Genomic DNA, 25,679 nt, shown 5'->3' with positions numbered 1-25,679 from the left:
TCTTGTGCAACACTCTGGGTGGAGTCACACATTTATCCCAGCTGGTCTCTGCAGGTATGGAAGTTGGCCAGCCACGCGTTCGAGTGTGTAGTCGTGCCCGAGTTTGCGTCCCTAAGCTTTGCAAGAAAAACGAAAATTTTAGCTGCCATGTGCAACTATGTATCTGAAAAGTATTCAGTGTCTTATGCTAGTCATCAGGCTATTGCAGATGTTCACAGTGCACTTCTTCCATCGCAAATGTATTACTCAGAAATGATTTTTCCACTGGATAGGAGGAGGGGAAGGCACGACCATATATACTCGTTGAGATGGCAAGGCTGGAGCAACCCTGTACAAGTTGCACGCCTGGGTATCACTGGAGCAGAGAACATATTTGGCCAAAGAAGCAAGAAGAGGAAGAATGGCTATGTAGTATGTGCACGGGTAACCCTGGCAGGAGCGGTTAATTGCCTACACTCTAGATGGAAAGCGCAACGGGTGAGTACATCTTAGTCGGGGCGATCCGACACCGACCACGATTCTGATTCAGAGTCTGGCCATGATTCCCACTCGGACCACGACTCTGACCATGACGACGATGATGACAACTCAAAGAGCAGGAAGAAGAAGCGCTCAGCTCCAGAGAAGAAGGGAGCCCTTGGAGTTAACCGGTAAGAATAATGCCGAGCTGCCTAAAGTGATCATGTTGGTGTGCGAGCTTCCTTCGTCCTTCAAGCCATTACTTGCTTCAAGATCATGAGAGCAAGCTTCTCTTTATGTGGTATAGGAATATTATTAAATGTAAAACTCTGTATGCATATGCACTTTTTAACTCATGTACTGTATGACTATAGACTACATACAATGAAGTCAACACAGAAATGGACGCGACACTCTGGCATTACCTGCTACGTGCACTACCAACATCAGGGGATCTGGTCTGTATTACCATCCCAGTGTGTTAAAGAAAAATGCCAACCTCCCCACAAAAAATAAACGAAAAACCTAACGTCCATACGTGTGGCATCATGCACATCGCCCACACGCCTCCATCACCACTCATTTTGTCACGTATGAACATATGACATCAGCAGAGATCTTTTTGGTTTTCGGCTTAAAAATGTTTTATCTCCTAATTAAAAAATCAAATTAAAAATCTGTTTTCACCATTAAATCCGCCTCGATGTGATCTTCAAAACTAGACCCAATGTTGATATGTTTCGACGAAAAAAAAATTCTCCAAAGTTGCCATGATGTTTACACTGTAGTTGTCATAGTGCTTAAACTAAAGTTGCCATGTGGCAATTTTAGATTGTAGAGCATGGCAATTTTAGTTTTTTTATTATGGCAATTTCAGTACTTTGACCATGAAAATTATTTTTTGTATGAACCATGGCAATTTTAAGTGCATGTATCATGACAATTTTAGTTTATGGTTCATTACAAGTCTAATTTCTTAATTCCCCGTTTTATAATATGTTAAATTTACTTTTAAATGTAGAAGAAAATAACTGAAACATATCATGGCAACTTCAAGTAAACATCATGGCAATTCATGTGCAATAGAAATGGCAACTTTTAATAAAAAAAATCGTCAAAATATATTGATATGAGATATAGTTTCGAAGATCTCGTCACGAGGGATTTAATGGCGAAAACGGATCTTCAATCAGATTTTTCATTTAAGAGATAAAATATTTTAAAAACTGAAAATCCAAAAAAATTCTCACACGCATGCATGCGGTGACCTGGCGCAGTCTGTGTGTTATAGGGCGTGTGGGCGGGTTTGGCTCCCACCACACGTGTGGGCGTTAGCGTTGTCCAAAATAAAATAAAAATGCGAACTGTCTTACGGTTTTGTTGTTGTTGTTGTAGAAACAGGTATTGTTTTGCAAGGCTGATCTAAGAAAAAAAAAGGTGTAAACATTTGTGCTGTTTCTGAAAACAAAAATGGTTTAACTTTTTTTTGAGAAAAAATGGTTTAAACAGATAGAGAACTGCGTGGAGTGCCAGGCCCATAACCCTGGCTGGGCTGGGCTGGGCTGTGCCGAATCATCACCAAAGAAAGCCGAAAGGTCCAGCTGCGCCCTCATCTCTGGTCGACGGGATTGTCTCAAAAAAAAAAAAAATCTCTGGTCGACGGGAGCAGAGCGGCGGGGGCGGAGACGCCGCATCTCCGGCGGGAGGAGGAGGGGGAGCAAATGATGGTGGCGCAACCTTCTTCCTCCTCCCGGCCTCACATTTGGCAGCCAGTACGGGCTCAGGCGGCAGATATGGACGGGAGCAGGCCAAGACGCGCCGCCACGCCACGCCGACGGCTTAGCGGGCGAGGCCGTCCGTCCGGGTGGAGCGAGAGCTTCTCAAAGGTGCGTGCTCTAAGCCATACGACTCTCTAGTTGTTTCTTGCACCCTATTTGATGCGAATTAATGGAAGAAATCTCGCGTTGAGGTTGTCGTAGATGAATGTTGCCCGTGAGCAGTGAGCTTAGAGTTGTGGGTAGAAGGTGTTTGCGGTAATGCCTGGAAGAAGAAACCAGCCACTGGCATGTTTTTCAGTTTTCCACAAATCACCAGTTGTCTTTTATCCCTTGAAAGGAACCTCTATGGTGCTCTGACTAACAGACATACTGGATGCAAAATGTCAAAATATACAATTCAACTATCCTTTTCTGCAAGTGTACAAAATTTCAATTGGTTGGTTAACTTGCTTTCTTTTATGCATCCAAAATTCTTGCTGAGAAGGGTCTTTAATGAGAACACTGAGACCTCTCCCATTTTCCGTGGGCTCCTGGGGTCGAGATACATTATTTATATTAAAACAAAGCTTCTTGCTCTTCAAGACATATACCAGTTTCTTATCCAGTATACAGTTGTACAAAGTACACACGGCACTGCTAGGCACTAGCGTCCCTCTAGTGCTGTAATGCTCATGTTATTTCTAGAATTCACAGTATTTTCTGCTGCTCCATCAGCACCATGGTTATCTTCTGCAAAATACATAGGCTCTTTTGGAGGTGGAAGTGATATATCTCCATTCTCCAGAAAGGACATGATTGACGACACGAGAGGCCGCGCATTTGGGCTGCCTTGAACACACAAGAGACCGATATGGACGCACCGTATAGTTTCATTAAGTGAACAGCTGTCCACAATTGACGAGTCAACAAAATCCTTTGTGTTCCCATTCTTCCATAAGCTCCATGCCTGCATCCATTCTTATCCCTTTCAAGATGCATATATTTACTGTACTTGCAGAAATTTGAACATGCCATTTTACTTACATAGGCTATAATGCTGGAGAAGTCTGCTTTTAGGTGCACCGAGCTGATCTTTGAGCCACTCACAATCTCCAGTAGTAAAACTCCAAAGCTATATACGTCAGACTTGACAGAAAACACTCCTTTCAAAACATATTCAGGCGGCATGTAACCACTGTTTGAACACAGAACATAATTTTAGTCAAGCACAGGAACAATGCATAAACATGATTGATGCAGTATACCACTTACTATGTGCCAACTACGCGGTTGGTATTTTCTTGCTGCTGATTGCCGCCAAATATCCTTGCCATACCAAAGTCAGATATCTTAGGGCTCATTTCGGCATCTAATAATATGTTGCTTGCTTTGAGATCCCTGTGAATTATCTTCAATCTTGAATCTTGATGAAGATAAAGAAGTCCTCTAGCTACCCCTTTGGTTATCTCGAATCTTATTGGCCAATCAAGCATTGATTTTCTTGTGGCATCTGCTACCAGTAGCATCAATTGAGGGATAATCAGTTATTTTGGTTGATTTCATTACTTACTGAAATTTGGCAAGACGTAAGCAGAACATACCAAAAAGCATGGCGTCCAGACTTTTGTTAGGTAAGTATTCATATATCAATAGTTTCTCATCTCCGTGGATGCAGAAACCGAGAAGTCTAACCAAGTTTTTGTGCTGCAACTTCGCAATGAGTATTACTTCATTTCTGAACTCCAGTTCCCCCTGTCCAGAACCCTTACTAAGCCTTTTCACAGCAAATTCTGTACCATCTTCTAATGTCGCCTGGACACTTGCATACTTTTAAGTCAAACAAGACGGAAATACAGTTATGTTGCTCTATAAGAGAAAATTCCACGTTACCTTGTAAACATTGCCAAAACCTCCATGTCCAAGCATGTTGGAGTTAGAGAAATTGTTTGTTGCAAGTACAATTTCTTTGAAGTTAATAAAAGGATACTTTAAGTTTCCATCACGAAGTTCAGTAGAAGTGCTTGAAGTTACTGACATCAGCTTCTTCCAAATTTTCTTGTTTCTTTGTTTGCCTGTCAGGAACATTGATGCAAACGTTATAGTAGAGGAACATATCACATAGAAATATGGAATAGCATTGGCCTTCGCAAACATGCTTGAGGGAAATACACCGAGAATGTATGGCACTGTGTTTTACCTCCAAAGCTGCAGATCCAAGCAAGGCACACGCATATGATTATGAGCAAACTTGAAACGACTGGCAGTGTAATTTTTAAAACATTGCTCTTCCGGTTTTTATCTGCCAAAACTCAGTCTGTAAGCAATCACGATTACACATTTGCTAAATAGTTAGTTTCACAAACCAAATATTTCTTACAAGTATGAGCTACATGCACATAGTCTCGACTCTCAAGCAATCTATTTCTCACATGAACAATTGCATCACGAGTATGGTAACATTTGGGAAATACAAAACTTCGGCTTGATACTTCAAACTAGGGCAGCCCGGTGCATGTAGCTCCCGCTTGCGCAGGGTCCGGGGAAGGGTCCGACCACTTTGGGTCTATAGTACGCAGCCTTTCCCTACATTTCTGTAAGAGGCTGTTTCCAGGACTTGAACCCGTGACCTCTTGGTCACAAGGCAGCAGCTTTACCACTGCGCCAAGGCTCCCCTTCCTTGATACTTCAAACTAAAATCCGGCAAAACATGTTTTGTTGAACTGGATGGAATGGTTGTCACGCCCAAGTTTTTTATGTAATATAGGCCCTGTTTGGTTCAGTTTTTATCGACAGATTCCGCTGCCGCGCAGCAGAATCTGAACCAAAGGGCGAACCCAACAGAATCCGATTTTAGAAATCCGCTGCCAAAATCTGAACCAAAAGCTGAAGCAGCTCAGGACGTGCTTTCCAAAATTTGATTCCGCTGCGGGCCAAAATCTGAAAAAGCTGTATCAGCTGGTTTGCCAAATGAGCTACATCTTTTTCACATCAGATTTTCCACAGCTGTTTTCCCACAACAGATTTTTCACAGCTGCTTTTAGAAATCCACAGCCGAACCAAACAGGGCCATAATCGGATGGCATAAATGACTTATGCCTGAACTTGAAGGTTTCCTTCTATAGGTATATCTTGTATATTGACATGGATTGTACGAACTTGTAGGAGCAACTACATTTTCTATCAATAGGAAATAGACAGTAACTCAAATTCAAGTTCAATGAAATATGGCTCGAACCAGGGTGCTATGATTGACATTCACTCTTCCGCCCATGTGAGTTAGGCTCACTTCCTATGCATTGACTGAGATCAGATATATATTGAATTATAGACTTTGGACCAACTGTGTTGGTGGCTGGCCAAATCTTTGCGGACACCTCAGGTGTCTGAAACATGTATTAGAGTCTGTTCCTTGATAATTATTCAGATAGAAATGCTTTACATGATCTGGGATATTGCCAACCCCTGCATGCTCGTATTTTCATTCTGCATCCAGTGGCTCCTAATCAGCACCCTCTAATTGGATAAGCTATTATCTTTTCATATAAAAAAAGATTGTAGTGATTTACAGACTGCATATATGTTCCACCAAACAGTTCCATCATAATGGCATTATCAAGTTCACCCTCTAATATTTCTCCGTCACTACTGAGTTAAACCTTTCTTGTACTCACATTGAACATAGAACTAAGGAGGTTATTGTTGGAGCTCCACTGGGCACACAAATAGAGGAGTATATCTAATAAAGCAAGCAGAGAAACAGAAACAGTAAAATTTACCACTCAATCCACTAACTCGGATATAGAGGTTTTCCCCTTGTCCAATGAACTTCTCCGTGTCAATCAAATCTCCTATCCATAATAGGCACCTAGTATCATCCTCATCGATAGCATTAGTTCTCATAGTGGTGTAAGTATATGCCGTACACGAGCAGTTGCTTGTGCATTCTGCTATGCATTCATCTAAGCTTTTATTCTTGACATACAAGAACTGGTCGGGAATCTTCATGGTTGACATATTTAAGAAGCCATCCCCTTGACCACATCTTAGTGCTTCCATCCGGTGGCATCCCTGTGAAAACCTGCGGGTCGTCCAGTCTTGTTTGTTGTTTGGCTCAAAGCCATCAAGACACTTGCATGTCACAATAGGCTGTGTGTTGTCACAGTAACCAAATGGACCACAGTAACCAAATTTGTTGCATTCCTGGTTAGGTCCTGAATACTGGTCAGTCCATTTGGAGCTGTTGCTATTCCAGATTTGTGTCTTTATCTTGCCTGAGTAGTCAATCTTCATTAGCACTAGTGAGACACTAGGTACTGGTAGTCCAAAGGAAGCGTAGATCTCATCACCAATAGTTTGCAGTGTATAGTAAATTGTGGACTTGATACTCTCAACATACTTCCCTACTACCAAATTGTTATTCCATACCAGACTTCGCCGGTATGGTGCTGAGCCATTCCATGTAATACGCTGCCGAAACTCATCAGGGTCTGCACCATATGAGAAGTTGCCCGGGGATGGGTCTTGGGGGTTTCTCCAAGAGATGAGCTGTTGTAGTGCATGCGTCTTGTGGGTGATCCTGAGGTTCATACCTGGAAGGAGAGTGTCGGTCGGGTAATCGAAGCTTTGCCATAAGATGGTGCCATGTGATGACCGAAGAATAAAATTCCCATTGTTATCAAGCGTGGCTTCTCCACCAGTTGCCTCTGACGATGAATTCCTTGCAGCGCTGATGTTTGTCGTCCAGAGAAGCTGGCCACTGGTGTCTGACAAGGCGAGATCGGATCCGCTTGTGAAGGCGAGTGTTGCAGAAGAAGGATCAGTTATCGGCATAGCACGGTTGGCAACCCACACAATGTTGTCTTCGGGTATGTTCCTGTACCATATGCCGACGTAGTAATATTTTGTGCTGGAGCTGGACAGGGAGAAAAATCCCAGGGCAAAAGTGCCATCGTCGGAGGTGATGGTGCTACCAGCGGAAAGCGGCTTGTTGGGAAGAAGGCGGCTACTGGATGATACATAAAATGGCAATAAACCAAATGACCAACAAACAAGGCAGATGATTGTGTGTATGGGAAGGGGATCCATTGCTGTAGCGAACTATGGAACTGAGATAATGGAAGCAAAGCAATGGATGAGTTATCTTTGGACAATGCAAATCAGAACTCCTGGGAGAGGCAGAGCCAGTGAAGCATTTATTTGCGGTGCTTTTCCCACAGGGAACTAATGGGGAAGTGGGAACCTTGGAAGGAGTCAAGAAGAGATATTTAGGAAGTTTGAAAATGTTGGGTTGTGGTTGTTATCATCTGGACTATGTCGGACTAGCCTTTCTCAGCAAATTATAATAGACATTTACTTTTTCTTTTAGGTGTGACTGCTGGGTTTTCTTGTTTGAATGTGCTGGCTGCTGGTACTATTTTAGTTGGATTACATATGTTTATGATTAGAACAAACCCCTTGTTCTGGTTTTGGTATGTATGCTTAGATGTTTTTTTTGAAACGAACCTATCTTTTGACCGTACACATATGAGATTACACTTAAATGTTAACATCAGTGGTGCAGGAAATTCCATGGTCTTCCCATTGGACTTGCATGTTTGACCATGTAAACTCTAACTGGACAGGTTAAAAACAGGGACAGATCAGCTCATTAAGCAGGACACAATTTCTTTTCTTTTGGGTTAACATCATTAGACCCTGACTGGATGTACAAAGGGACCTTGTGTTTGTTTCTTAAAAATGTGAGGTCAAACTCTGTGGGTGGACTCACATATTCGTTCTGGTCTTTGCAATTATAGAAGCTTGCCAGTTATGCATTTAAATGTGCAGTCATGCCCTCGTTTGCGCCCCTAGCTTTGCAAGAACAACTGTCTGAAAAGAGCATATCACCTGAAAAGGATGTTTAGCTCGCTATGCGTTTATGTTATTGCCGATTTGCTCACAGTGCATTTCTTCTATCATAAATTTATAACAGAAATGTTTTTTGCACTGGAGGAGGTGAAAGCACAATCATATACTTGCTAAGATGGCAAGGCTGTAGCAACTCTGTATAAATTGCACACATGGGTACTCCCTCCGTCCGAAAATACTTGTCATCAAAATGGATAAAAGGGGATGTATCTAGATGAAAGCACAATCATATTTAGTTCTAAATACATCTCTTTTTATCCATTTTGATGACAAGTATTTTCGGACGGAGGGAGTAACACTGTAGCAACTCAAAGGTAGTTACAGCAGATATTCTTATGCTCAACTGACTGGGACATCGATCTGCAAGTTATCATCTGACCTTGTTTTGCTGACGCATATGGCACTAGAACTACCACTTGCTTTCTTCAGCGAATGTCCAGGGTACTGATAAGCTCATTTTGAGAAGTGTAAAACTAATAACTATGTTCATCTAGCACTGCAGCCATGGCATAGCTGACTCTCTAGCTTCCGAGATTGTTCCTGGCAACGGGCATGGGTTTACTGCAGACTGACAAGTGGTTATCTACCCTTTGTGTAGGATATTCCAAATGAGTACCAAATGACACGAGTCTACGGTGGATCTCTCGACCTATGGTGCTTAGGTCTCTCGATTGGGTACAGATACAAGCTAGGGTTTCAGCAAGAAAAGGGGATCGGGAGAAGGAGCCGGGAGGTGGGAGAGAAGATACACACCCAAAGACGGTCCGTTCTGTCCGGTGATCTATCGATACCCACCACATAGCACTCGCAGCTGTTAAGTACCACTCACTGCCTCCACTCCCGGCTGATGACGCGCACATTGGGCTTGGCACCCCTCCTGGGCCGTTCCGGTTAGGCTTTGGCAGTCACGGTAATTGCTCCGTGACGTTGCAGCTAGCTTCGTCACTATGTGGGGCCTGCGTTCGGGTTGGGGTTAGTTGAAATGTTTCACAGAGTTTGGTGGACGCAGGTACGGAACTACGGATAGGCGGTGGCTCTGCTCTACTAGCGCTCCATGGCTTGTAATGAGCTGATTTGACATGAATTGATGCTTAGTTCCGATAGTTGCTTAGCTGCCTTGTTCTATTTCGTTGGTTTTGGGGACGATTTGATGCCAGTTTGTTCGGGGACATGCATTTCATCGTGGCGTGCATCTGTAATAATGAAATATTATCAAGGTTCTATTTTCGGATCGCATTTGTTCATAAATTTTCATGTGGCTTATTTAATCGCTCATGGACATTCTGTTATATGTACAGGCCATGTGCGCTTGTGGAACTTCACATGCTTGTCCATATAAGTTAGTGCATTGATTCGTGCAGTGTTTGAGTCCACGACCATGTCAATTGCCGGTACTGGATCTGCCTCGTTTCATCTGCCCAACTCTGAATGCTTTTATGTAAAAAATGAATGCTCAACCTCACATGCTTATATGCTTGCTTTGGTTAATTTCGATTGGATGCTAGACTTCGCGTTGTGTCTGGGTTGATGTTTAGTTAGACTGCCGGTGAACATTTTTCTGCTGGACTCTTTATGAACATAAGTCCCCTCAGCTGACATTTGTCACATGGTATTGTTTGTATACAGATAGAGCACTGCATCGTGGGTGTCTGTCTACATGGATCTGTCCTTTGACCATCCAGTTGCGCTGTTTATCATAGCCCTATAACTCTGCTGGTACCCTGCTGCGTGATGAACCAGAAATCGCTCCTATCATGAACCGAATTGAGCAGTACAATGGCCGTTTTGCTGGAGTTCCTCACAGTATGATTCAGGTAAACCTGCCATGTCTTCTGGATAAAACTCTTCTACATATACCGAGTGCCGTTGCTGTCTTGATTACATCAGTGGAAAAGGCCTAAGTGCCCGTACTTAGCCTTTTTCTCTTGGCTTCTTTTGTCATGTTTAGATTGGTGGCGTATTTTCAGATGAAATGTTACTTTACCTCTGAAACTAGAACTAAACAGAGAACTCCTATTAATTTATCTAGTTCAGTCTATAGAAGCAGTTATATTAGCTCCACATGCCTGTTCAGTCCAGTGTCTTAAAAGTTGCAACAGCAACCCTTCGAATCTGCTTAGAAATCAATCCATTGAATGAGAGTGAATGTCTACCAGAGTGTACAATTGGAACCCAGTTGATGATATACTGTAGTCACACCTAACTAATTGAGCCATATAAATTATCAGAGGCCGTTCTTGGTGAGTTGGCTTCTGCAACATTAGTTGAGCTGAGAGATTATGTTACAATGTTACTAATATGTTTATATATTAAATAGTCTTCACTGTAACAGCAAAGCTTCTGTCCAGCTAGAAAGTTTGCACCCATCCATGTTAGTACGTATCATTAACTTGATAGAAGCACAAGTATGCATAACCCTCATCATACTGCAAAATTCATGCTCTTTAACTTTAACTAGTTGTTATACACCACAAAATGGCAATGTCAAACACATAACTAGTTTTCTATCTGGAACTGAGCGTGCTCAGCAACATCTTATATTATGGGACGGAGGGAGTACATGACTTACTCTACATTTTTACAATAACTAGATGACCCGTTGCGCCAAATGGCGCAAAGGCCGGCAACAAGCCAAGTATTGCAAGAGTGGTGATAGGAAAACTCAGTCATAGATCGAAATAATGAGTACTTACTGCTGGTTACTGTCTCTGTTCATGATTACTGTTTCTCCTGGAATAGTCTATGCTAAATGATAGTGCTATATCGCTTGGTTGGAAGGTGGACGCTGCCAGTTAGGGCATGCCTCTTCCTTGCTTAGCATATTTGTTGTTGCTGGTGAGTACTCGATGTTTGGAACACAGAAAGTAGTAAAAACAGATAATTATTGATAAGGGTGGCATTATGCATATTAATAGTTTCATGAGGAACAACAGCAAAGGTTATATAAGTAAAGTATAGGTGGTAGCTGTTCAAAAGCAGCAGAGATAGCATGGCCGAAAAACAGAGGAAGGTTTCATCCTATTACAGAGCTTGATTAGTAGTCCTTAGAATGCTAGATGATATTTAGATACGACCTTAGTTGCTGTCGATGGTTCATCTAAAGGCAATGCACGATGAGAACCAGGCGCTGCTTTGTGGTGACCTTGAAACGAAAGGCACCTTGAAAAGAACCATGAGATGCGGCCAACAAACTTCCCTACTGCAAACATCAGTTCATGCTCAGACTCTACATTACACATGAACTTTCACTATACTGTATGTAGAACTAATTCTTTGAAACATGTCATAGGACTTCATATCAACTCACAACCCAATAAAAGCCTAAATTCCAAACAACATCTCCATAAAAAGCAATAGGAAAATGTATAAAACCCCACGTAAAAGATTCTTAAAAACAGTATGAAGACAGTGGTATTACATTCAAGGAAAGCAAGACAAAATATTGATCTTGGAAGCACATTACATCAGCCTTGATATGATCTGCTGCGCCTCGGTGGCGTCGTCGATGTCTTTGGGGCAGTGCCGGCCTCGGCATCCAAGAGCGGCACATCGGCGGTGTCATGGACGGCCTCCATGCCATCCAGGGGCGATGTGGGCCGGCCAGCATGCGTGGGGGCAAAGGTCACGACCAGGATGCGGATCCATGGCGGCGGCGCCGCGGAACCCCCCTGCACACCTCTCCATTGACGCCGTATCCATGGTGTCACCGCCGCGGAACTCCTCTGCACACCTCCCCCTTGACGTTGTACGCCACACCACAGCGCCTCCACGTCATCGAACACACCCGCCACGTAGCACCATGTGCATCCTCATCCACGGGGATGACAGCCCCGATCCAGCGGATCGACCCGCCACAAACCTCTAGGTCGCGCCGCCGACGCAGATCAACGTCGGCCGGTGACCCTCTCTCATCCACCGTCGCACCTCCTTTTCCTTCCTGCAGATCGAATCGAGTGCCGCCGCCACCATCAAAGATGAATCTGGGAGGAAGCGAGGAGAGGAGGAGAGGTGGGGGCAGGGAGGGGATGCGCTGGAAGCCATGGGCTGAGGGATGTAGCGGCCAATATGTCTACATACAGCCATGAACGTGGAGAACAACCAATGGTTTACCGGCTGCCAGCAGCCAAAAACCTCGCTAAAGGAAAAGAATCGTTCGGTCCAACAAGCTCAGCGCACACGGTTGCTCTGGAATGGCGGGTAGTGTAGGCAGGTTTATATGTTCGATTTCAAATGGGTGGCAACATACGAATATACGTAGAAATATTTTAGAGTGTAGATTCACTCATTTTGCTTTGTATGTAGTCACTTGTTAAAATGTCTAGAAAGACAAATATTTGAAAATGGAGGAAGTAGTTTATACAAGAAAAATGTATATCTAGTTGGAGCACTAAAAAAAGTTGGTACTCCGTACATGCATAGGTAGTCTACGGTCGTCTGATCACTCACAAAGTTTGATGCTTGCTTGTTGACACATTAGCCCGTGAAAGTGTGAAAACGTTCGCGACTTTACAAGTTACAACAAACCACACGGACAACCGTTTTCTATGCAGCTCCCCTCACCCACTCGCCCAACCCCTACCCGTCTCTTATCCATTCCAGTGACTGAGAGTCAGAGGAGATGTGGCAGCGACACCGATCTGCTCGCGGCGGCCATGGCGGGTCTTGCGGCGTGGGACAGCTGCTTCCGGCGTCCGACGGCAGCACGCATCCCCCAAAGCCCGACCTGCTCAAGCTACGCGCAGCTCGTCCACCTTCCACTCAAAGCGACAACGGCGGCCGCGGAGGACCAGTGGCAGCCATGGCTGGTCTCGATTCGACGTGCCGCGGCAGGGCTAGGCGCGTGTAGGCTGCTCGGCATCAGCGGCCGACAGCGCGCACCTGTGCAAGGAGGTCCTCGTCGAAGAATATCAGAGCCGCCTTGTTCTTGAACTCACAGAGGAGCATGTGGTCGCCCTCTGGGTCCTTGTACTGGCGAGGTGACGAATCGGTGACCACGCTCCGGGGCGAGCGAGGCCGGGGTGCACGACGAGCCAAGTCGCTATCCTGGGCTCTGTAATTGGAAATTTCGGGCCGAGCGAGCACATCCGGTTGGTTAGCTGGCGCCTTGGCGGGAGCTGCTGTTGCTCCTCGCTGGGAACAACCACCATATCCTCAGGCGGCGGTAGCGACTCGTTCGTGTGCGCGCTGGGCCGGAGCGTCACGGGCGCCATCACGGCGACCACACCAAGCGCAAGGGCCTTGGGAACAGCCAGATGCCCCTACACTACAAGGTTTGCCTCCTCGTCCCATCTTATGTTGTTTCCTTTTATTTTCATCTGCCATCCAGTGTCCCGCAGATTGCAATTTTTTTTAGCAATCCTTTTATTGTGTATGTGCTCCAGTGTTTACTCATCCCCAATCGCGAATCCTAGTAAACTTTGTTTGTTTCCATTTATACATGCCCGATGTGGAGCTTGACCGATGCATGGCAAATTTTTATAGGACAAATTGGTTAAAGGTTGCCATGTGTATCCCTGATTTCTTATACAAGTTCGCCATATTATCTAACACATGGCAAATTTCTAAAAATGTTAGTAGTTGGCCATCTCAAAATTAGAGAAATGTTCTAAATAATGTGGCAATTTTGCTTTTCTATCAGGTAGTCTGATAGTTTATCATCTGTTGCTATGAGTGACAGAGTTTTCTGTTTAATTAAATAGCTAACATTTTTTCTGATAGACTGCAATATTATCTCTGATGAGAAGCAAATTGTTTCTTGTTATCCAAAAAAGATTTCCACCATGGCTATACAGTAATACAATGAATTTATTCGTTGCTACAAAGAGAAATGTCCAACACTGTCAATTTTTGCATGTCCAGCTTTCTCAGAAGATGGCATTGGGTAGTGTTCTTTCACGGCACTACTATCTATTTCATGAGGAACCACTTGGCAGATCTGTAGGATCGCAATGTTCAGCCTGGCTTCGATCTTTGATCTGGTATGTAACACCTTGTTCGTTGGTGAAAAAGTGCAAATTTATCCGAATTGTGCTGCTAAAACAAAGTTCTTGATATGAGCTACCTATAATCATCTAGCGCGGCTTATATAATTTTTTGACAGTAAGACTCATGGCACAGAATAGATCTAATACCTCTGTTTGGACAAGAAGCAATAGAGAATTAATTTGCTAGATTTGAAAAGCACAACCCGGTATTTTAGTGTTTGGTGAATTGATAGCATCATCACAAACACCATACAGATAGAGGTTTTTTGTCTAATTAGTCAATTAACAACATACATGAACAGATACACTGGGTGAAGTATGTGTGCATCACCCCTCTATCTAATACTCATCGCAAGCACCAAAATAAATTATCTTAGTTTTGTACAGAAATCCCAACTGATGAAGCGAGGATAAATTCCAAAAGCCAGTGTTGGCAGGAACTCCTAAACCACTAACCTGAAAAAAGCATATTCATATAGAGATGAGAGCCGAAAAACCTTGGTCAAAATCAGTAGCAAAACTGTACAAGTACCTCTTTTCCAACGTAATAACACAACCATCACCTTTTGGAATTGATAAATAACGCATGCAAGATTTCACATTTGGAAAGGACCATTGGCCTAACAATGGTTGATTTTGTGCATCTTAGTCTTCCTATAATAGCTAAAAAAGGGTCAAATGTTGATCTATCGCTGCGAAAGGAACGTGGTTCTTCTATGATACTCAAAAACTCAAGACCTCAGTTGTGGCTATCCACAAATAATAAGTTTTGGGCCATAAATAAATAGAATGTAGTGTTTATCATGTGAAATGGCAAGTGGAAGTTCTTTATATTGAAAGTCGGGGGGGGGGGGGGGGGACCCGAGTATTGTGGTGACTAAATTAGCTACAGAATATGACCCAAGCTACCACATTAGTGTATGCCTAAAGAATAGATCTGAAAACAAAGGATGATGAAGTCAAGTGTGACATACAGATCATATATCAATACCTAATATCTTATTATCATAATGCATCCCAATCCATGATAATCCCAACAACAGTTCAAGAAAATGGCAATCCTGTGTAGATAGTATAAACATACCCACTTCACTGTATATTTAATATCATGTGTTCAGCATATCAGTACCCAATAAGGCCAACAAACCTACATTAGATTTCTTTAGTATAAGAGCAGATTTTGCGAAGCTTCTTAAAAATGTGATAATGCCTCAACGGCTGAGCGCCCTACTTTTGGCAACCTTGTTCAAAGAATTAAAAATGATTCATTTTACTTTTATAGGAGAGAAAACTATCACAAAAGGAACACTAAATACCTAAAAATGATGTAGTTCTGCAACAATCATCAAGCTGTAGCATTTCCTCTGTATGTCAGCTATTCAGCACATCATGTGTTTATTTCTTTAACATCGGCCATGGGGTAGATGAAGGGGACCGGCAGCCGGAGCGAACCTGGGGAAGGATGAGGGGAGCCGATTAGGATGGAGAGCAGCAGGGCAGCGAGCTATTCGCCACCAGCTGCAGGTTTGCCCCCTTGGACCACACAAAGGCCACCGCTGTTTATCTGTGCCTTCAGGCCAGGGAGCCGGAACCGAGGAAGATCCATGAGGAGGCGATGGTATGCAGCTCTCCTGATTCATGTTGTTGCCTGCACGCACCTCTCGGCCGGCCAGCCGGAGCGGCGACGTAGCGCGCCGTGGTATCTCGGGTGGAGGCTGGAGGGCAGTATCAGGAGAGATGGGTCTATTGGTGAGGAGCGGTTTGGGCACAGCCGTGACTGGAGAGACCCACGCCACGGGGGGCTTTTTATACGCACATAGATCGGTAGAGCCACGACACGGGATTGAACCAGAATTTTTGGGAGAGACAGAGATAGCCCGGTCAAAGCGGTGGGCGGTCAAAGAGGTGGAGGTCATGAACGCTCTAGAGAGAACAGAGAAGATCGTTACGTTCACACGTAAGTAGTTCTCGTGCGTCCCTGGTAACACGCGTAAATCATTAGAGGCAGTAAAAAATCCAAAAAACCCAGGTAAATCATACCCTGACGGGCCTAGTCTTCTTAGTATAAATGAACACAAAAGCACCAACAATTATATGTATATTCTCATCCCACAACAGCTAAAAGTACCCAGCTCTGATTCATACTGCTAGCGAACAAATTACGAGGTGCTTCAGATTTCTAACTATTTGAGTATGTTATGGGACCCATGCTCATCGTATAATTGAAATAAAACCTTAGGATACCCTAGAGTATTGTAGTCTCTTAAGTCACAATAAAGCAGATGGCCTTAGCATACCTTGTCACCCACAGCCATGTAACACTTGATTCCCAGCAGATGCTTCTACCAACTAATCAATGCGGTGATAAAGATTTAACATTAGTGAAGAGGAGATAAACCTTCACCTGAGCTTGAAGAAAGAAAATAGAATAGGCTCACCTTTGATCTGCAATAGCACTTCCTCAATCATGCAGTACACAAAACAACTTCTAGTTCATCGGTGAGCAAACGTACTGAAGCTCCTCAAAATATGAAAATGTTGAATTTTGGAGGGGAAATGTGAGTGTTGCCCCTGGAAACGTGAGCAGCCGTACTATCAGATATTGCCATACTGGCATAGCTTGCTATATGAGTTGTAGCGATGAAACAACCTGTTCATGGTGGTGTACAGTTGTGCCGCCTACACAAGATCAAAATGACAAGCTTTGTAAATAAATTTTCCCTTTGCAATATTCTAGTGCAAGAAAAATAGATGGTTCGAAGAAGTTGAATATAAATAGGGTTTGAGCAAACCATATATAACATAAAAATGAAAATGCAGAAACAAACATGAATGGGAGAAAGAGATGATTCACCCCTTTCTTTTTTGTCAAGCTGCTCTTCCACAAGAATCTTTCTCTTCTTTTCTCAGATATGAAATTCCACAAGATTATTTCTCTTCTTTTCTATCTCAGATCTGAAAAAACACAAATTGAGAAATCAAAATCACAGAATCAGAGAACTGGGATATAATAACTGGGGGAGGAAGAGGGGGGAGGGGAGCAACAAATAGGGATTGAGCAAACCATATATAACATAAAAATGAAAATGCAGAAACAAACATGATTGGGAGAAAGAGATGATTCACCCCTTTCTTTTTCGTCAAGCTCTTCCACAAGATCTTTCTCTTCTTTTCTATCTCAGATAAGAAATTCCACAAGATTATTTCTCTTCTTTTCTATCTCAGATCTGAAAAAACACAAATTGAGAAATCAAAATCACAGAATCAGAGAACTGGGATATAATAACTGGGGGGAGGAGGGGGGTGGGGAGCAACCTAGATTGGGGATGGTGATGCTGGACGACGAGCTTCTCCACTCCACGAGCATCGCCTGGACCTGGAACTCCTGCTACTCTGCTCCCACCACCCACCTCCATCCTCCTCTGCTCCTCCATTCCCACCACGAAGACCATGTTGCCCCTCCTCGCCCATGGTGGCGTTCCTCCTTTCCTTCCTTCTCTCTCCTCATGTTCTATCTTTCCTGCAGATCAAATCGAGTGCCGCCACCGCCCTTTGCCTGCAGGTGACCGCCGCCGCCACCGCCGGAGAAACTCGCCTCCGCACCCGCACGCCTCAGATCCGCTGGATCCGAGATGATGAGGGATGGACTGAGTGAAGGGGACGAGGAGCTAGGGGAGGCGGCTGTGGGGTGGAGAGGGAAAATGTTTAGGGTTGGAGACAAGGAGGGAGAGGAGAGAGCCAAGGGGGCGCGGGGCTCAGGATGTGCACGTCGAGCACGGGGCGGGCGCGGAGTGGCTGCCTAATCCCTCGCAGACAAGGGAACAACTGACCCAGCCAATCCATGTGAGTGCTGAGCCCACCAGTCATAGGCCAAGAAATTAATTACACAGTGACCAAAAATTACCACCAGTCAAATGATCGAACGACCAGGAGCCAAAGTCAAAGGAGATCGAACGGACAGGAATGATGCGCACGGGAAGGCCTCCTGAATGGCGGGTACTCTAGGAGGCTTTATATGTTAGATACTGGAAGATGCTTATCAATAACTATATACAGTTCTTATTCCATTCACACATATTTCTTGCCTCCTGATCATGGTATTGTAAAGGAGACTAAAGAGACAGGTTCTAGGGAAAAAAGTAATAGAGCTATAGGAAATAAAGTAACTCATTTAGGTATGACTATGGACAAGGCAAAGGTTTCAGAGAGAAATTGGGGAATAAAGCAATTTTCTCAATCTAATTACTTCAGAATCATCAGTATGAGAAAACATTGATACCTGCTACTACATACTGATCCACTTGCTTCTCTTCATGGAAGAGTACCATTAGTCCTCTGTCCATATGAAGCGAACATAATGGCCATCTAACATCAAATAATGTCTTCTTGAAACTGAAACATAGAAAGGCAAGTTTGAGGTAGAAACAGGATCACCCATGTTATCACAAAAAAATTAAGAAACAAAGAAAACGTCCAACAAGAGAAACTTGCAACCCATCCTAAAAATCCTAGAATCTGAATGACATCAGATTCAGCACAAGGCAAAGTATGTATCTTAATCTTATTGAACCAAAGAGAGTAAAAGAATAAACTTGGGAACATTATATACATAAAAAATATAAGTGTCGAAGACCACCGGTGCCATTCTCATCAGCATCGACCAATTTTGCGAAAGTAAAAAACATCAAACATGGGAACCGTACCGCCCATCCTAAAACTCTTGGAATCCGATACACGAAGAACATCAGACACATGACTGCCATACATCATATAAAAAATTAAGTTATTTTAATTACTGAGAAACCATGCATCTATTGCCAACAAAATTGGGGCTTCTCATGTACATCGGACCAACAAGTGCAGCTGCAATTTTAGAAGTATTTTGGTTTGACTAAAGCAAACGCTAGTCCTCGCACAAGACCCCTTCCAGCCTCATGCTTCAACCTAACACACCTTGTACATAATACATCAAGGCCCCATGAGCACAAAATAGAAATGAATATATACGCTAGTAAGACCAAAAATTAACAAAATACAGGGAGCTTAATCATATTGTCTTACATGCATCAGGATGTAAGATGCGGTGACCTTGGCGCCACAACCATGGAGACAGCCAGTCTGGACATGATGATGGCAGGGGTTCAGCAGCGAGAAAAGGAGGAGAGTCTGAAAAGTAAGCACAATTACTGATCATTTTTACAATTGCTGATTTAGATTCCGATTCATACTCTAAAATAGGAGGGCTAAATTTCTGTATTCAACCCCTATAAATAAACTACACAAGATGATAGTGAGACTGTGCGTAGAGAGCTAAATGTGCAAGATCGACATCTTTGCTAGTAAAAGACTTAGCATTTTCTTCTTGAAGAAAGTACATCTCTACTTTTGGACAAAAGAATGCAACACATACAAAGAATGGAAAATCGCCATCGAACAAAGGCCATGTTCCACCATTCAAGTATCTGAACAAACAAGCATGTGATTGGTAGCAGTAGTGAATAGTATGCATAGATGTGTAGGCAAGTAACAAAGATTAGCGAAAGGGAAACAAATTATCCAAAAGAAGAAAGGTTTTATATATTTTCAACGTACCCAGCTATAAAATCATATGCTTCTTGATTAACAAAATGAACACACAATTAAGTAGGCATAGGAGGTGCACAATCATGTACCGACAAAAAGCAGAGATGGACAGGGATCAAGTTCATCCATCCATCTTCAAAAAGAGTTCTGAGTTCCGCATATATATAGAGATATAGATAGTGGTGTTCTGAAAATAGCTCTTCTTAATTCTGCATTTCTCCTAGGTACATCTATAAGAAATGCAGAGTGAAGCTGATATTTCCTTTCTATCCTCACAAATATTTTATTTTCAAGCCAATAATAAATTTAGATTGCTACTATTATAATTAGAGTACTTATATCAGAGATATTATGGTATAAGCACTTAATAAACTGCTATCAAAGAAGCATACATGACATAAGGGGTATTTTGTTGCCTCAACAATTAAAAAAAATAGAGCAGTACAAATCTTTAAAGGAAAAAGGCAAACTGAACTTGCAAACAGTGTGGGTTCCATGAATTTGCACAGAATATAGACAAAGAAAAAGAAACTAAATTCAGACCACAGAACATGGCAAACCATGGAGAAGGAAAATCAGGAGATGCCAAAATCATTCAGCAATTTTGTCCCTTGGACCAAGAAGCAAAGACAATTTACTTATATACAGTATACGACCAAGAGCTTGCAGCAGGGTAATGAATAAAACAGAACTGCAAGTCTGCAAGAAAGAAGCATATTTACCTTATTAGTTTCCATTGGATTTCTAAGCTACAAAAAGTTGTTACATTAATGCTCTCAAGATTGGTAGGTTGTACCCTTTTCATAGTGTGGTGAAACTATAATTAAATGAACTTTAATTGCATAGCTCTTGCAAGAGTATCACTTCATGTATGACCAATTGGAATCCTTGCTCTGTACTTAATAATTCTGCACTCCAAATAGCTACAACCCTCTACTGAATTTTTTTAACCAAGAAGCAATAATGTGACCATAATTAATGGCAAAAAATGTTCATTGCTCGTGTTAGAAGGATAAAATAACTACCTTTGGTAGGTACTTCAACTATGAAAGATCATGTAATAATTAGTGATTTACCTGAGAGTAAAAGGGTCGCAAGTATATTCATTAACTGCCCTCGTACAACCTGCAAATTGATTATGGAATGAGTTTCTGACGGGAAATAGAAAACACACAACACAAAAGAACAGTAGGTACCTGACATAGCTCCAGCGTGGTAAACTTTTTTGAGTGCTTCCAGTCATCTTTGGTGTCTTACTCGTGTCTGGCCATTGCCCTGCTCGTCAAGGTCACCTTTGCACCACCAGTCACGGCAAGGCTCATGTACCAAGTATGCTCCAGCTGCCAACAGACAAGCAATGTTGCGGAAACCAATTGAGGCATTTTCACTAAGTAAAGCTACAAAACCATTTAGTAAAATCCAGTGGAACTATCCTACTACATGACTGAATCAATGAAACATAACAGGAGCTGCAGAAGCCACTCTAGATCTTTTTCACAAACCAAAGGTAGCATTTTAGGTACTAATTAACCCTGGGGCATATATTATCATTTAGTCAAATAACTGAATCAATGAAAATTGATAGGAAGAGAAGGAATGGGGGTGTTTCAGAACCATGGCTACACATACATGGCATACATCTGAAAAAGGGAAAATGAACAGCCTAAATACATACTTGAAGGAAACAGGATAAAATAAACTGATGTATGAACTGCAATGTGATGAGATTATTAGTAGACATGATAAAATACGTATGTACAAGTCATTATTTAATAGATTATGAATAGGAAGAGCTTGGAAACAAGGATGAAATTAAATCTGGAAAGGAAACAAGAATAAATCAAATCTGACTAAATCCACGAGAGTACATGTGAAGAGAGGGAGAGAGAGAGAGAGGGGCAAGAAGCACGTGATTAACTTTTGATTCATATGGTGTGCTGCCTGTGTGTAACAAGAAAGAGGGGTCGGAGAAGAGAGAGAGGGCACAAGGGGGAGAGGGGGAGTACCTGCGTGTGAGGGGGGGGGGGGGGCTGGCCTCGCCGGCGTCCGTCCCACCCGCTCCAGATCGGGAACCTGGGAGAAGATGCGGAGAGGTAGGGGCCTCCCCGTCGCTCACCGGCACTCGCCGTCGGCCGCATCGATCTAGCCACCACCAGGACGCTCTAACTTCTTCCGGGGTCTCCTTTTCTTCGTCCAGATTGCGACCAGCAGCACCCCCGAGAGAGAGAGAGAGGGGGCTTAGGGAGGTTGATGACGAGGGTGGGCTAGGCCATGGCGGCAGGGAGGACGTGAGAGAGGAGGCGGAGATGGGCGGCGTGGGGCGAGGTGGGGCTTGGGGAGGAAGCGCGAGAAGAGGGAGGCGGCCGCGGTAGGGTTCCTTTTACCCAGGCCACGATTGGCGAGGACGCGCTGCACACCTCGCGTACCAAAAACTGGAGAAAACTCACATGGGTCGCATGACCCCACAGCCAACGAGCCCCACCCGTCATCCTCTCTATAAGCTTACATTAATGTGAGAAAAAGCCAACGGTTGACCAGCTGCCAGCAGCCAAAAAAGTACTGTGGTGAATTCATCCTGCGGTGAAAAACGTCTCGCGCGAGGAGTGCCCCTGGAATGGCGGGTACTCTAGCATGGTTTATATGTTAGATATGTTCCAAGGATATTCAGCATTAAAAACGTACCAGCAAGTTGATCAACCACTCACCAACTTATTACAAATACCAAAAGTAGTGCATACAACACAAGCCACATTCTAATTTTGCTGTGAGACGATGTCCATGCAACAACAAAAAACTGCTCGATTTCTCATGTTAAGAGTTCTCCAAAAGTTCTTCCTATGTTTTTTTCGAAAATGAGGAAAGCCCTGGCCTCTTGATGAAAATTCTTTATTACTCAAAGTATCTTGGTCGAAAGAATACGAGTAATATAGTTGTAATTTCATAAGAACCCCGGAAGCATATTCATCCGTCGTACTTTACCTAGGATTTAATTCATGCAAATTTCTCCAAAATCTAGGGCCCTAAACTTATATTTAATTGCAATTGTTGTCACGTTGGCCTTCATGGGTTGGTGGCAAGTTTAATTAACATGGGTTGTTTTCTTTCTATGTCCTTGTTTGAAGTTATCTCGACATTCATGTATCGAGACTCCCGAGAACTTTGCCGAGAAGACCAACGTGGTGTGGGAGCCATCCAAGGATTTGAAGCACCTGAACTTGAAGTTGCTGGTGATCTGGGGGTGCGAGGATGAAGACAAGGTGACAAACTATGTAAGGCTTGTCATGGAACAAGCTGTGGGGCTGTTGATAATCAAGCTGCAGGGTGAATTGCCATGCAGGCACTGCAACGCCACCAACCTTGACAGATCCAAGGCGGAGAAAGCTAGCCGGCACCGGATTAAGGAGCGACTGGCGCATGGATCATCCTCATTTCTGGAGATAATTATCTGATATGTCAAGGAATGCTGGTAGTATCATAACGCTCACAGGCTTGCAGGAGCTAGAGCAATGACTCTGTGAGGCACATTCAGTAGTAATTTTGATTTCTAGTTATTGATAGCTTAAAAATACTTGGTTGGTGTGGACCTTCCAGTCTAGCTAAATTATGTGTGTACTGTCATCTGACCGCATGCTTTTCTCTTTCAGTTTACGGAGTAATTAATTGCCTATTTGTCCACCTAGCATATGCTGATTTGTTTGCCCTGGGATATTCAAATATTTGACTTGTTTCTTTTTTACTGGAAAAATTCCTGACTAGTCGTTGAGGCTCTCTCTTTTCAGAATGCGTCTTTGCCGCCTTGCCTGGACCCAAATTGTGGTCTTTGGGAAACATTCCAGTAATAGACTTTACTTTCTGAATTTATCACTATGACTGAATCAATGGAAGCGAAGGTGGACTGCGATGACCGTGTAGGATAAGAAAATTGTGTACCTTTTTGTTTCCATCTTATATGCTCAGAAACTCCTGCCGTATGCTCAGTTCAGCCAGGAGGGTCAGGTGTCATTCAAATTCTTGACGAGTTCTCTGCTTGGAATGTGACTGACTGAAAATGGTGCAAATTAAATGAGTTCTGCCCTTTTATATCTGACTGGAAGCCTATCACTGCAGCTTGATTCAACGTATTGTTACATTTAGCCAGAGATATATCTTCTCTCAAAGGAACACCAGAAAATTCTCCAACACGAGCATCTTACGTTGTTACATTGTTGAAAATCTTCGGTCGTCCTCCATCGTGCATAGTTGGAGTCACCATCATTCTATTGACTGTACCCCCAACTGAAGGAGCGCCAACAATATGCATGAGTTAGCTCATTGTTGCATGCACCAATGATGAATACATTCATCACCCATTAGTTCATCGATGGTTGGCACTCTTCTTTTTTCACGCCTCGAATAAATTTGCAGCTCCAGCAGGAACTTGTACCACATCAATATGCCAACCTGTGCCAGCGGAAAAGAAATCTCTGCTAATTGATTTTGGGATGATCAGAGGATTTACACTACCTATATTACATTACAGGGGAGGCAGATTTGTCTAGACTGTCCAGAGCCAACTAAAGAAACATAACTAAGCGCCCAGCTTGTATAACCTGTCAAGCAAAATTTCCTTTGCTTTCCGGAACAAATAAAGCCATCTAAGAGAGTAACAGGTGAAGCATAACAAAGTCCAAGTCCAACTCATCCAAGAGGAAGTTGTCATGAATATATATGTTTAGCTAATAACGCATGAAACTTTGTTACCAACAACAAAATGACTACCAATGACATGTGCAGTTCAGAACCAGTTGCTCTTGCAGGGGGTTTGGCAGCTGAAAACGGTGCGATAGGGAGTAATTGATACATTGTTTGGCCGGGAATTTTCGACTATATAATGTTGGCTATAGATAATGTGGCAACAAGATATAGCCATCAGTTGGCTCTATTATTGTCCTTGCCCTTGCTCTTATATGCATGTCGATTGGCTTCCACGGTTGCTTCCATGTTTCATTGTTTTTTATAATGTTTCATTGTTTTTAATAATGTTTCGTTGTTTTCCTGTATGTGGTTATGTGATTGGTAGAATGCTGATTTTAGTGTTCACCACTAGTGTCCTTTCATTCAGCGCAAGGTTTTTATGAGGCTAGTGAACTGACGTACGTGAGGTGTAATGTTCCACATTTGTAAACTTGTGTACCACATATTCCGAGAGCTCCATGAATGTATTGATTCACCGAATAATGGTACGCCAATAAAGCCAAATTGCCAATTGTGATACTCCCTCCGTCCTAAAATTCTTGTCTTAGATTTGTCTAAATACGGATGTATCAAGTCATGTTTTAGCATTATATACATTCATATCTAGACGAATTTAAGACAAGAATTTTGGGACGGAGGCAGTACGTTTTTATGTGTAGATATGCTAGACATACGTTTTTATGTTGGAGTGCGGCGATAATGACTGTCATGGATTTGCAGAAGACGTGAAAGATCCAACCTCCTGTTGAAGGGTGGGTTGAAGTTGGCCCCAGATCTGGCATCGAAGAGGCTCGGAGGGCTCCTCCGACCAATGTTCCTTATCGGACTAGATCCAGCCTTCCGGGGTTGGCGGCTATCGTGGCTCGTTAACAGCACAGGGTGTGGACCAACTTTTGGTGCTCTCCTTCTCCAGTGGCGAAGGGCGTGGGTGCTTGATAGTTGTGGCAAGGGCGGTGTGTAGCAATACAACCGCTTGTATCCTCCTTTGTTTTCTGTTGCATGTATATATTTCATCTCTGTATCATTACTATTATGAATACAAGTACTGTATGCCTATGGGTGTACATCTTAAAAAAGAAAAAATGAAGGCGTAAACAGTTGTTCTATTTTTTTTCCAAAATAAAGGTTTAAACAGTTTTTTAGTGGATCTTTTTAAACAGTTGAGCAGCATGAAACAGAGCGAGTGAGCATGCAGTACAAAACTGCGTTTTCCCTTTTTTTTAAATAAGAAACAACTGCGTTTTCCTGAGAACTG

At 43.0% G+C, this 25,679-nt stretch overlaps 2 protein-coding genes and 1 long non-coding RNA gene across 13 annotated transcripts; 1 reads left to right on the top strand and 2 right to left on the bottom strand.

Moving 5' to 3' along the window:
* Positions 1 to 2,078: 2,078 nt before the first annotated feature.
* LOC123128983 (uncharacterized) lies at positions 2,079 to 23,355 on the top strand. Of its 7 annotated transcripts, XR_006463552.1 has the most exons (5): positions 2,079 to 2,345; positions 8,722 to 9,514; positions 9,750 to 9,937; positions 19,178 to 19,280; positions 22,813 to 23,355. XR_006463552.1 is itself a non-coding variant. In XM_044549106.1 (3 exons), the coding sequence occupies exons 2-3, from the start codon at positions 9,878 to 9,880 to the stop codon at positions 23,137 to 23,139; spliced, it is 387 nt and encodes a 128-aa protein (XP_044405041.1). In that variant the 5' UTR covers positions 2,079 to 2,345; positions 9,750 to 9,877; the 3' UTR covers positions 23,140 to 23,355. The 7 variants fall into 7 exon arrangements, 1 of the variants encoding a protein (XP_044405041.1); XR_006463557.1 differs by lacking the exon at positions 8,722 to 9,514; XR_006463555.1 differs by lacking the exons at positions 2,079 to 2,345; positions 8,722 to 9,514; positions 9,750 to 9,937 and adding exons at positions 12,178 to 13,393; positions 13,983 to 14,101.
* Positions 2,370 to 7,301, bottom strand: LOC123128984 (G-type lectin S-receptor-like serine/threonine-protein kinase B120). Its single transcript, XM_044549108.1, has 6 exons — positions 5,993 to 7,301; positions 4,107 to 4,288; positions 3,818 to 4,028; positions 3,489 to 3,726; positions 3,261 to 3,411; positions 2,370 to 3,183 (listed from the first exon to the last, which is right to left on the bottom strand). Exons 1-6 carry the CDS (start codon positions 7,299 to 7,301, stop codon positions 2,881 to 2,883), a joined length of 2,394 nt encoding a protein of 797 aa, XP_044405043.1. The 3' UTR covers positions 2,370 to 2,880.
* LOC123128985 (uncharacterized) lies at positions 14,276 to 22,045 on the bottom strand. 5 transcript variants are annotated; one of them, XR_006463561.1, is made up of 11 exons: positions 21,697 to 22,045; positions 20,887 to 21,030; positions 20,767 to 20,815; positions 19,169 to 19,273; positions 17,423 to 18,499; positions 17,234 to 17,334; positions 16,936 to 17,062; positions 16,758 to 16,786; positions 16,546 to 16,678; positions 16,405 to 16,456; positions 14,276 to 14,563 (listed from the first exon to the last, which is right to left on the bottom strand). It is a non-coding gene; the product is annotated as an uncharacterized lncRNA (long non-coding RNA). The 5 variants fall into 5 exon arrangements; XR_006463559.1 differs by having other exon boundaries at positions 16,962 to 17,062; XR_006463560.1 differs by having other exon boundaries at positions 16,546 to 16,786; positions 16,962 to 17,062; positions 17,423 to 17,788; positions 18,387 to 18,499.
* Positions 23,356 to 25,679: the final 2,324 nt, after the last annotated feature.

The sequence above is a fragment of the Triticum aestivum genome, chromosome 6A (genome assembly GCF_018294505.1).
Source record: "Triticum aestivum cultivar Chinese Spring chromosome 6A, IWGSC CS RefSeq v2.1, whole genome shotgun sequence".
NCBI lineage: Eukaryota > Viridiplantae > Streptophyta > Magnoliopsida > Poales > Poaceae > Triticum > Triticum aestivum.
Note: the sequence above shows the minus strand (reverse complement) of the source record. Positions and strands in the feature narration are given on the sequence as shown.